This window comes from Pseudovirgaria hyperparasitica (assembly GCF_010093815.1).
Source record: "Pseudovirgaria hyperparasitica strain CBS 121739 unplaced genomic scaffold EJ05scaffold_5, whole genome shotgun sequence".
In the NCBI taxonomy this organism is placed as follows: Eukaryota; Fungi; Ascomycota; class Dothideomycetes; order Acrospermales; family Acrospermaceae; genus Pseudovirgaria; species Pseudovirgaria hyperparasitica.
The window spans coordinates 1050067-1061804 of NW_022985553.1; the positions used below are offsets into that span (position 1 = coordinate 1050067).

At 50.9% G+C, this 11738-nt stretch overlaps 5 protein-coding genes across 5 annotated transcripts; 3 read left to right on the top strand and 2 right to left on the bottom strand.

Moving 5' to 3' along the window:
• Positions 1-256: 256 nt before the first annotated feature.
• EJ05DRAFT_309983 (uncharacterized protein) lies at positions 257-1079 on the bottom strand. Its single transcript, XM_033740681.1, has one exon. It carries the CDS (start codon positions 842-844, stop codon positions 413-415), a length of 432 nt encoding a protein of 143 aa, XP_033602251.1. The 5' UTR covers positions 845-1079; the 3' UTR covers positions 257-412.
• Positions 1080-2045: 966 nt separating this feature from the next.
• EJ05DRAFT_498995 (uncharacterized protein) lies at positions 2046-2701 on the top strand (the record flags this gene model as incomplete). The annotated part of the gene is made up of 4 exons (XM_033746764.1): positions 2046-2066; positions 2164-2311; positions 2356-2423; positions 2477-2701. 4 exons carry the CDS (start codon positions 2046-2048, stop codon positions 2699-2701), a joined length of 462 nt encoding a protein of 153 aa, XP_033602252.1.
• A 2159-nt stretch (positions 2702-4860) lies between these two features.
• On the bottom strand, positions 4861-6215 carry EJ05DRAFT_310028 (uncharacterized protein). Its single transcript, XM_033740682.1, has 2 exons — positions 5408-6215; positions 4861-5337 (listed from the first exon to the last, which is right to left on the bottom strand). Exons 1-2 carry the CDS (start codon positions 6045-6047, stop codon positions 4955-4957), a joined length of 1023 nt encoding a protein of 340 aa, XP_033602253.1. The 5' UTR covers positions 6048-6215; the 3' UTR covers positions 4861-4954.
• A 1105-nt stretch (positions 6216-7320) lies between these two features.
• EJ05DRAFT_484708 (uncharacterized protein) lies at positions 7321-8788 on the top strand (the record flags this gene model as incomplete). Its single annotated transcript, XM_033745371.1, has 5 exons — positions 7321-7359; positions 7788-8169; positions 8330-8356; positions 8397-8543; positions 8607-8788. The coding sequence occupies 5 exons, from the start codon at positions 7321-7323 to the stop codon at positions 8786-8788; spliced, it is 777 nt and encodes a 258-aa protein (XP_033602254.1).
• Positions 8789-10654: 1866 nt separating this feature from the next.
• Positions 10655-11468, top strand: EJ05DRAFT_484709 (uncharacterized protein; the record flags this gene model as incomplete). The annotated part of the gene is made up of 5 exons (XM_033745372.1): positions 10655-10738; positions 10793-11051; positions 11108-11201; positions 11234-11346; positions 11446-11468. 5 exons carry the CDS (start codon positions 10655-10657, stop codon positions 11466-11468), a joined length of 573 nt encoding a protein of 190 aa, XP_033602255.1.
• Positions 11469-11738: the final 270 nt, after the last annotated feature.

Sequence of the window (11738 nt, forward strand, 5' to 3'; positions counted from 1 at the left end):
CAACAAGGTACAACAATGCACATGCTACGATGCTCGCATTATCAAGCATCACCATTCCATCACCTTGCATGGTAATCGTTACGCATATATTCTAGCGCCGCCGTCTCATCACTAACTCTGGCGCTGCGAAGCGTTTGCAGCGGTGCCAACGCAACGCCAGAAACAGGCTGCGTGCACAGCGCTGACAAGGGTACCTTATCAGTGCTAGGATACCTCCTGGGGCCATCTTATCCGTCCAACGATCAGACTCTCTACCCTGCGTCCATCAAGTCCGGATATCATTGTGATGCATCTCATTAAATGGCCCGCATGATCACTTAGCGATAGCTTTAAACCCTTCTAATCGTCGATGGACCTGCACCTAGCATTCCCTCCTAACCGAATATTTCCCGGCCGTCCTCACTAATGAAGACTAAAAACGTTCCCAACTCTGGTACGCGCGGCACGCCTCGTCGAGCCGAAGACGGAAGTACATAGACGGCACAGTTTCCTTAGCTGAGAGCTGATAGCTTTCTGTGCCTGAGACTTGACCCTTGACAGCAAGTCTAGCAGATGACCAAGACCGCGTGCGCGCACTCAGCCTTACCAAGCGAGATGCTGACAGAGGCGCACGCCGACACGGTGAAGCTGATGAGACGCAGGTACCGGTTTGTCCTTGGTGGCTGTCCAGGTCATGGTATCTTGAATGTGTCAGTGAGCTTGCTTGCTTGCCTTGCTTATGCCTTGGCCGAAGCTGGCGCTCAGTAGGATTTTTTGAGATTTGCTCGTCGCTTGTCGCGGCATGAGTATTTTCTGAGCTACGATTCTTCGCCACCTCATCAATCATGTCGTACAGGCTAATCATAAGGCGAGGCTGGGATGTTGAGCTTGGAAGTGGATCTAGGCTTCAAGTAAGACGTTGGGCTTTTCTTGGATCATGGTCAAAAAAATTTCGCGTGGTAATTAGGCTGTGGGACCAGTCACCACCCTAGGAGCGACCCTCCGTTCGATCTAGCACCTGACTGCCGCCTGCATGTTACTCCTTGCAGTTCACGGAAAAGCTCATGAAGCATGGTCGTATTCTGCTCGAGTCAGGAATGCGCATTGATGAGTGTCGAGTCGAGATACAGCTGTTCGCATGGTGGAGAGGAACGACTAATAAGTCGCAGCCGCAACACTAAGAGCGAGTCCAGGCTAAGCCTAATTAGGATAAAAACTTTCACGAGCTCTAATGCCATTGGAATTCCACATCGTTTATGTTCCCCATTCTTGTCGCAAAAATCTTCTGCTCTATGGATTGATTGAACTATAGATCATTTATTCAGGGAATAGCTATGTCTTTGGTCGTAAAACAACAACCGTATGTAAGCGACCGTGGTGACATTTCGTTTGCCAGTTGACTAAAGATATCACGTCCGGACGACTTCAACTTCGTCTCGGGGAATGCCAACAAAGGACCTATTAAATCCACTGCTACCAATGAATCAGACACTGAGTACACAGAGGACATCATAATCAACAAAAGAAGAGCATCAGAGACTTTGACACCCCCCAAACCCACGCCATTCACAGTCCAAGTAATCACTCCCCAAAACGCCGACAAAAAGCCAAAAATATTGGACAGGTAGGGAGTCGACCAATCGACCTAATGGCCCTGAGATAATTCACGGCTAATGCCAAGTGCTCCAGGAGTGGGCTTTTGGCTATTCCTGGAGGCTGACTTACTACCACAAGACCATACCCGCCCAATGGATGAAATCAGAGGAGTCGGGGGAACCTATATTTTGTCTTTTCGCAGTGAGGGTGGTGAATTTCTGGCGTGTGGCCTTTTTGCTGATCATGTGGTTTTGGGTGACAAGGCAGCAGTGAATAACGAGTGACGTGTTGTTGTTGTTATTGTACTCTGTTCAGTCACGCGTTGAGTGCGGATGGGCTGGAGGCTGTTCACTATGGCTCCAGAATAGCAGTGCTTTGAGCCCATACGTTACAATTAGCTCAATTAATAGAAGTCACGCCCACGACACGAAATCTTTTCATTTTCCAGGCAAAGCTATATGAACCGAGACATGTCCGCCAAGAACACGACTGTAAGTCAGACTTGACAATAGCTCAGAGATTGCCCCGTTGCGTGACCCAATACGCGGTGCGCAGTTACTATATTCTAATACAACATCAAGAACAAAGAGCCGCACAGCCTCGCAACCAAGCGCACATCGCGAGCTGACAACATTACCTTCCTCTGAGCGACCCCGATGCTACCTCCTTATAGTCTTCTCTATCTCGAGTCCACGACCAGACGCGAACAACGATGGCCTCTCAGCTTCTGGAGCAGGTAAAGTGAAGAGTTGGTAAGCCCATGGAGTAGTAACAGTCCAGACGAACGCAAAAGACCTCCCACGTCCATCTACAAGCTCGAACAACTCATACGCAACAACGCCTGCGCTGTAAGCAGAGAGTTCAACACATGAACAACACAAATAACGCTCAACGCCTACAGCTCATGAACATGGTATACTGGAAGACACCAGAAGCTAAACGTATAACTCTTCTCGAAGGTTATCTCATCACATCTCCTGCGTCTCTGACTCTCGAAAGCTTGTCAGACCTAGTAAAGAGCTTCGACGTAGGGAGTAAGAATAAGAACAAGAACAAGAACAAGAACAAGACCGATCATACGAACACACCAAGTTCCTATCCTAGCACAACCGCAGCCATAAGATGACAAGTCTTACTTACCATACCACCGCTCGAAGCCAAACAAAAGATCTCAATCTTGCCTGGAAGGAGACACATGCTATTCGACGTCAAGGACTCAGACATGTGATGAGAACAGCAAGCGAGGGCCAAGACTGCTACAGAGAGAGAACATGAATTCTGCCACGAAAGTCACATATCTTAGCGTGCAGTTGTACCGTCACTGATGCTGAACCGGCAATCAGAATACTTACGCCAAAGTCGGCTGTGACATGGCGTTACGATATCCTGAATAATGCAAGTATGGTATACTGGACCAGACATCCCACGATAGGAGTTCAAAGTAATAGTAAAGCCTCTGGGGATCAAAATCGTCGACTGTGTTTGTAGATAGCTGAAGTGGAATTCCGTTCGTCGCTGAGCGTAGTAGACTGATTCACGGGCTCAGGCATAAGTTGGACGTGAGCATCATTCTGATGTGGATGCCAGTTCTAGATTCTGGACTAGGGAATTGGCCTGAATACGCAAGGTCTCCGGTGCATGTCTCGTACATGCTTGTGTTTCGTAGGGTCGATGCTGAGAATGCGTGGAAGGTTTCAAGTGGCACTTGGCGTGCTGTTGCACTGGTCAACGAAACACTGATCGACCGAATGGCTCTGAAGTTCGAATGAACGCGGAGCTAGATACACCTTTCGGCCAAATGCGTCATAGGTGTAGGATCCACACGCGCAGTGCAGCATATAGCGTCAGCGTTGTGTTTGAGCAGAACGATGCCACACAATCCAGTCATGTCACAGAACAGACTAGACATGATTGCGTGGAGTATCATATCAACCAAAGACCGAACACTTATAGAAGCGCATATAACACGAGCCTGATCTACCCAACAATGGCACCAGTCCTATCCGCAGAGTGCATATCTGCTACGCGAGCCACGAACTGTATCAACGAACAAACACCTACGTAATCCGTCGTGTAAACGCACCGATATCTCATGCCGAGATTGTATATATCTCAAGTCTGAAATACAAGAACGTCTCCTTCCCCGCTGTCGTAACCGGCAAAAGTCTACAGGACACTCCTTCAGAAGATATGCATCGAGCAATATACACGTTAGCCCGTATACAAAACACCAAGCTATACACTGACCGACCATAAAACCCAGGGCAGCACTCCACTTCGTCCCTATCTCTCTATATAATCACCTAGACTCGATAGTGTTATCTAGTTCTTGTAAGTGAAGCGGTTTCAGATTATCAAAGCTGACAAGAGTCTATGACAGAGCCATGCATGGTGTTTAGCAGGTCGTGCAGAGAGAGTAGTATGGATGTATAGAGTATACACTTACTTTAGTTATTATATTCTATAGAGTGGGGATAAAGAAGAAGAAGAAGGCGAAGCAAACTATCAGTTAGAGGACGTGGTAGTACTAGTATATCGCATAATGATAGTACGTTGCCTGGAACTCGTGTCCGGTAGACATGCACATATATCTATAAAAATCTCTCCAAGCCAACTAGCATAAATACTACTCCAAGAGAACATGGAGTACAAGGGTTCCTAAACAAAACCTCCTATCAAATAAAGGGAAGTAGTCTCCATAACCCTCTTACCAATTAAATCCCTTCACGCATGAATAGGAAGGGGGATTAAAAAACACACAAGCCCAGATCCCACCCATACGAGCCACCAGCCCACCCAACGATCCGTGCAAACATAGTCAAGACTGCCGAGTCGGCTCGCGTCCGAGCAGGGATTTCAAGTATCCGACTAACCTGTTTAGGCAGGAAAGCTAGACTAGGCCATCGCCAGCTCCTAACCCAAACGAGCGCAGTCCACGCCAAGAAATGCTGCTTTCGGATTAGTGTCATAGTGCTTAATCCATGTGTTGTCAGTGCACTACTACAGTACCATCATATCACACGCAGAGAGGGAGACACAGAAGATGCATGGAATGAGGCAAAAATCATGTCAACTTTATGAAATCAAGCAGAGCAGAGCTATCCCCGCCGTCACTTTTAGCTAAAGAAAAGAAATATAAGAATGAAAAGGAGGTGCTTTTCCACCGCCGCCACCGCCCACTAACCATATAAAACGCCAGGAATAGACAACAAAAAACAGAAAGACTGAACTAGAAGAAAGACATGTACACAGAATCGCCCCCGTTTCCAGCAACCCAGACTATTCCCCACTCTCGAACAAACCGAAACAGACCCCTTTAATCCCCAATCCCCAATATATACACGAACCCGAAATCCCCCCAAAAAACCCCCCAAAAGATCTACGACCAAACATCCACACTCCCATACACCCGATGCGCACTCACCACCTCGCGCCTCGCCACCGCCCCGCGCCCACCGCCATAAACCAACGACCGCTTCCGCAGCGTGCGCGCGGGATGGTCCATCTCCAGACACCCGGGCACCTGCTTCGTCGCGCACAGCGGGGTGAGTTCACGCGTCGCCATGTCGCAGAAGTAGCCGTCTGTGCCGACGAAATCGGGGCCCCAGGAGGTTGGGGAGAGACACATTTCGGTGGCGTTGTGGGTGGGCGCGCTGGTGGAGATGACGAGGTGGGAGTCCATCCAGGGGCGGCGGGGGCGGAGGGTGCTTGTTGTGCTTGTGGTGTTGGAAGAGGAGAGAGAGCGTTTGGTGGCTGGTTTGTCTGGTGTGTGTGTTAGATTGATTGTTTGACAGGAGGGATAAAAGGGGGGAAAGTAAGGACGAAGACATACCCCCGATATCAACCGCCTTGCGCGAGTAAAGCGTAGCAGAACACTGCCTATTCTGCGCCAGCGTCGACGCCGCACCCACCTCGCCATACGCCTGCACGCCGAACTTCAACGCAGCAGACACAATCCCATTCGACGCATCGGCATCCAACCACGTACAGCTCGGCCGCCAATCCCCGCCATCCCTATACCTCCCCGCGATCTGATTCCCGGCATACCACGACTGCCCACACTGCTGCCCGATATCCCCATTCCAGGCACCCGCCGCCGCATCAACCTTGTCGAACTGGCGGACGGCGATCCACGAGATGCAGGTTGCGTCGTTGCCGTTTGCGACGGAGAGGAAGTCGACTTGTTTGCCGGGCTCGGGCTGGGAGAGGACGACTTCGATGACGCCGCCGTCGCCGATGTGGCCGCCTGTGCTGCGGCCGATGGGCGCGTTGTTGGCGTCGTAGCCCTGGATTGAGACGATTTGGCCGCCGAAGTCGTGGCAGTTGTTGGGGCATTGGAGGCCGGCTTTGATTTGGACGGAGGCGCCGAGGCTGGGGGGGCTGTTGCCGGCGAAGTTGGACTTGAGGAAGTCGACTATGCCGAGGGCGCCGGAGATGGTGCCGATGGCGTCGATGGCTACGGCCCACGACATTTTTGGGGGTTGTTTGTTTGGGGGGTTTGGTTTGGGGGGGTTGATGAGATGAGAGGAGGGAAGAGAGAGAGAGAGAAGTGATAGTTGTAAAGAGTTGTTTGGGGGGGTGAAGAATGGATTCTTGGATGTGAATAGGAGGTAGTGCTGCCGATGAAGCTTGAGATGAAGCTGAAGCTGAAGATGAAGCCGCTGCTGCCGATGCTAGAATAAAGCACACTCTCCGGGTCCCCAAGCCACCTTTATATACAATTTCCCAGCAGCCCAAAAAATCCAAGTACCATACTGACATCTCTCAACAACAATCAAGAAACAATAAACAACAATGGAAGCATAAAAATGGAAGAAGCTCAGACCACGCACCTACCCCTGCCATATTTGCGTGGGATGTCTGTCTTTGATCCACAGGGCCGGTCTCTGATATCCGGTCGAATCTCACTTTCCACCTGCCAGGCAGGGATGTTTGCATTAGATTGGAAAATGTATATACTGTATGTCGTCACCCCCCCCCCTAATAAAAAAGCGTGGCGGCACGATCCGGGACTAGGCGATGCGCAAGACGGCCGATATTGAGATTATGCCTTATCAGGACTTTCGGACGGGCAGGACGGACGATTTCCGCTCATTCGTCGGTTTATGCAAACTGAGGCCATGTTGTTGTTGTTGTTGTTGTTGTTGTCGTTGTTGTCTACTAGCTCGACAGACCTATGTGTGTGTGTGTGACACAGAGCAAGAAGTCTAGTCTACGCCTACAAGGGTATCTTTCAACTTCCAAAAGTCCGACCATGTTGTCCGCAGTACAATGTTGATACTGTCTCCAGTCTCCAGTCAGTCTCCAGTACCCAGTCTGTAGTCATCGTGACAAACAAGATCAGCCACGCACTGACATGACATTGTACAGTCATAGTCAGACAAGGCAAACATACGACGACCCGGTGTAAAACAACTAAAAGACGACAGTCTCTAATCTCCTCCTCGGAAATCGTACGAGCGTCACTCGAGTATCTCTTGCACCCCCCCTGGCTTGAACTTGTTGAGATTATCAGTATTGTACAGGAGGACAAGACAGGACAAGACAGAACAGGGATACCAAGCAACACGCAAACCCAGCACGATCCCAATGCAATCAAAACAGATATATCCGCAAATAGTCCATCCCTACACCCCAGACAGACATACAGTAAATTCAATAAAATGACATTCCTTTACAACACACTCCTATAAGGCAACTTCCATCTTACCCAGCAAGTCCTGGCATCTTAGCCGCCCCCCCAACATGCCTACAATCCAAGCTAGCGGTATCAAAAGTACTACTGTAGGTATATGCACCGCCCAGGCCCCAAGCGAGCAAGATTCCCACGAGCAGAGCAGAGCAGTGCAGGGGCTGGTGTGGAGACATACCTGCTATAAGACCCTTACGCTTTTTGTTTTGGTAAAAAAAAAACCCGAACGAGGTATGTGGTAGTAGAGGTAGTGGCATAGACAGCGGGTCGGGGTCCAGCATACCCCACCACCACCACCACCGAGATTCACCAGAGCACGTTCGTTCGTTGAGAGGCGCACACGCACGGGTACAGCGGTAGACCTTGATGCGTTTGCTGAGGACGGGGCCAGGGCATGGCATGGCATGAGTGCGGCTGGGAGGAGAATCGGGGGATTTGGGGGGGAGGGGGGGGATCGAGACGGATTGACAGTTGGATGTCGTCGATGCTCTGGATGGTGATGGAGATGTGGTCTGTCTAGACACTGGCAGACTCGAGACTGCTGTCTCTTCTAATCCCCCCGACCCCCCCCAACCGTGATGGGATAGCAAATGGCGAGTTGGTTGAGAGGGCAGCGAGGGCTAAGGCTGGTTTGTCTAGGGTAGGGTGGTCGAGGTCCAGACCATCGAGCACGCACTTGGTCAGTGACATAGTTACGAGGCAGACAGACAGACAGGCAGACAGACAGACAGGTAGACAGACAGGCAGACAGACAGACAAGACAGACAAGACAGACAGACAGGCAGGAAACAGAATAGACGGTCGACCGAAGTCCGAAGTCCGAAAAACCCATGGCCCCGGGATCAATAAAGTTGAGGACCCTGAAAAGCAGAATCGGCCCAGAACAGGCCCAGAACAGGCAGGTCAAGACGGGTTTGGGGGGGGGTAGTGGAGAAGTGAAAGGGGAATGGAAAAGCAATAACAGGCGATAGGGGGAGGACAGGAACAGGAACAGGAAATGGATGGGGATAGAGAGTGAGAGTGACACACAGACATTGTTCCCCACATGTATATACTCAATAGTAAAAAGTGCTATGCCCATGTATAGCAGTAAGTAATTAGTGAAGCTGTACAATCTCCATGTCTGCAGTAGATCTACTGAGGCCACGCGGGAGAAGCCAGGCACACAGTCCAGCTATCGACCTATACAACGACCAGAGTGACGTGCCGTGCTGCCGAAAGCGGTTAGACTGCCTGGCGAACGTGGCATGTCCCGGTGCAGGTTGTGTAATCTATAGTCAGTGAGTATGTGTCTGTGTGTGCAAGCTAATAGTAATAATCTAGTTTGCATTAATTGCAGCCACTCTATTCATGCATCTTGTACTTATTGTCGTCGTCGAACAGGCTTGCGATGAGCCTCAGTTAAAAACACGACGAACACGAGCTGGCCTAGAATCAACCCCGCAGCTAATGGGAGATATTGATTTTGTTGAGCATGCACGCTGCCGTCTGCCTGCTGGCGAAGGGGCAATTGGAAAGTGATTTTACGATGCAGTCAGCGGGTTGGTGGATCCTCAATGTTGATTGCTATAGGTATGATCCATGGAGGAGGAGGACATGGTGATGCTTCGGAGGCGGTGCCGCATGAAAGTGGCACAACCTTGTATGACGCCATGGAGTCGCTTCATCCTGCGTAGTGTATTGATCCCTCCGTCCTGGCATGGAGCCCACGAGGCGACACGGGTCCTGCCATCCATCTCGACTGTCGAACCCATGACTCACGACTCACGACCCACGACCCTCGAGTCAATGGCGACGAGCAAAGGAAGAGCGTCGAGGAAGAGCTGGCTGAGCGGTCTTGTTCTGCACCAGCGCTGCACATCATAAACAAGCTGCAGCAAAAGGCAATAAAGCACTATCTCTGACAATGTCCAGCACGTGGAAGATAGATGAGCAAGACGATAACGCGTAGATTGGCAGCCCAAAGAGGCAATCGGGAAAGTGATAGTGAGATTGAACCAGCACCGACGGCCCTGCCAAGCTTGCACCATACGCAGATCTGCTTGGCTGTTGCGAGAGGCAGAGAGGGGCCCGAGCAGGTGAGATCTTGGTGTTCCAAGGTTGGGGTGATGATGTCCGTGACGTACGAGAAAAGCAAGAGATCAGGAACCAGGACATGTCAGTACTCTCCAGGTACACGCTAGACTATCGTCAAAGTCTCTGAAAGGCATCATGCTCAAGTCAGACTTCTCTTTGCAGTCTCAGTGCTGTCATCGCGTGCAGTCTTGCAGCTTTCAGTCTGTCACCAACCAATTTTTTTTTGTCCCAATAACCCTGACGATTCGTATGAGGGATCCATCCATCCCACCCCCACGAGCTGAGGCCCCCACCGCGCGGAATCTGACGGTTTCGTGTCGCATCCTGAATTGCAAAAAATAGACCAGAAGCGTAGATTGGATAGATGAGATGGAATCGAGTGCGGCGGCACTGTACTGTTAGATTGTCCTAGATGGACGCATATGGCAGCATACGTGCTCATTCGCGCTCGGCGGGTCTCGCAGAAATCGTACCATAGTATGGCGGGTACAGCAAGTCCAGGAGACCCACAACTCAGAGTGTCACGGGCCCGATCAATCTTTGGATCACCCCATTTCGCTCCTTCGCTCAGCAGACAGCACGAGGCTGGCGAAAGAGCACATGTGGAAAATACAGGAAAGGGTGCGCACAAAGTTCTGCCATCTCGGTGCTGTCAGTATGAGAAGAAGTAGCTGGCTGGCTGGCAGGCAGGCAGAGAGTAGCAGAAGGATGCATCAAGTGAGGTGTGCGGTCCAGTCTTGCGGCTCGAGCCGGTGGGCAGACTGCTTTGTGGACTGACAAGTGACAGTAGGAGGTGGTAGCATGTCGAAATAAGCTTTTCGCATGCGACTGTCAATGTCGGCACAGTGCCACGGATGGAAGAGGGTGAAGGCCAAAGGCTAGTATTGATGTACTATATATGGGAAGTGGGAAGTAGAAGTGGGAAGTAGAAGTGGGAAGTAGAAGTGGGAAGTAGAGGTGTGAAGTGGGAGAGAATGCTTCGAGGGATATATGGAACTTTCCGTGACTTGGCTAGGAAGGCTGACGGTGCGGCTCATGATGGAGAGTGAGCGGAGCAGAGAGACGGTAGATGGCAACAGGTTACGAGAGTATAAAAGGGTGGGAGATGTGGCATGTCAAGGTCGAGTGATTGCTCGGAGTCATTGTTGTTGGGTATATCCATAATTACTCTCTAGTCAGTTACATGATGTGCGACGACTGTAGCAGGCAGATTGAGTGGCTGAGAGTCACGTGGCTGTCTCGTCACACGACCTACATGACCAAATCATCACCTGACTACAGGAACGGTGTAGCCTGCACTCGGCTCCGAATATGTCGGCAGCTGCTGGTTGGTGCAGCACGTGCACGCGGACAGATGCAGCCAGCAGTAGAGGATCCACCCACGGCAGTACAGTAGTCAGTTAGTGGCAATAATTACTGTAAGTAATTAGGGTCCAGAATCATCATTAGGTTCGACCGGACTGTAGGCGGGCTGGTGCAAGTGATGAGTTGACAGATGTCAGGCTGGCAGAATGTCGTGTTGGAAGAGAAGTGGTGATGATCCATGAGATATTACGACGGCGGCTGGGATGGCGGAAGATACAGGCAGGTCAGACGGAGGCAGGGATGGTGGTCGATGTCAATGTCGGTGTCGAGCGTAGCTTGGTGTTTCCAGTACAGCAAGGCATAATAATTATTGTTCTTGCAAGGCTTTGCTTGACAAAGATGTGTGTGTGAAGAAGGAGAAGATTGACGAAGATTGCTGATTGCTGCCGTTGGCCCAAGATGAAGAGATGAGGATGGCGATGAGGATGGCGATGAGGATGAAGAATCTGGCGATGGGCGACGATCACTCCATGGGATGGCGGGATCGGGGTGGGTTGGTACTGTGTATACTGCGGGTGGCCCCAGATATACCCACCAAAAGGGCGGAAAAGGGCTGAAAAGTGTGGGCTTGGCAGCTGGCTTCCCCGCAAAGTTGCGCCATCTCGAGTCAGGACAGGCAGGTTGGGCGCGTGCAGTCAGTGAGTGTAGCCTGTAACCTTAAACCTTAACTAATGGCCCGTCGACGTCACGACCGGCAGTCAACTGTTGCTTCTACTACATACTACTACCTTTCTCAGTACTGCTTACCCAGCTAAAATAGGCGCACCTGCACCCTAAACTGTAGGCTGGTCGGCTGCCAAACGTCGCGGCTACCCAGCTAATTCTAGGGGGCCTTTTAAGTCAATTATCCACGCAAGCCCGCCCCGCCGGTTGACGACTGATGTCACACAGCCTGCCTGGCCTGATTCGGACAAACGGACGGCACTCACACACTAATTAATCCTTACTACTTACTCTCACACAACATTCCTGTATACTTCATACATCACACTCTATACACCACACACCATTCACTCACACCCTCTCACAC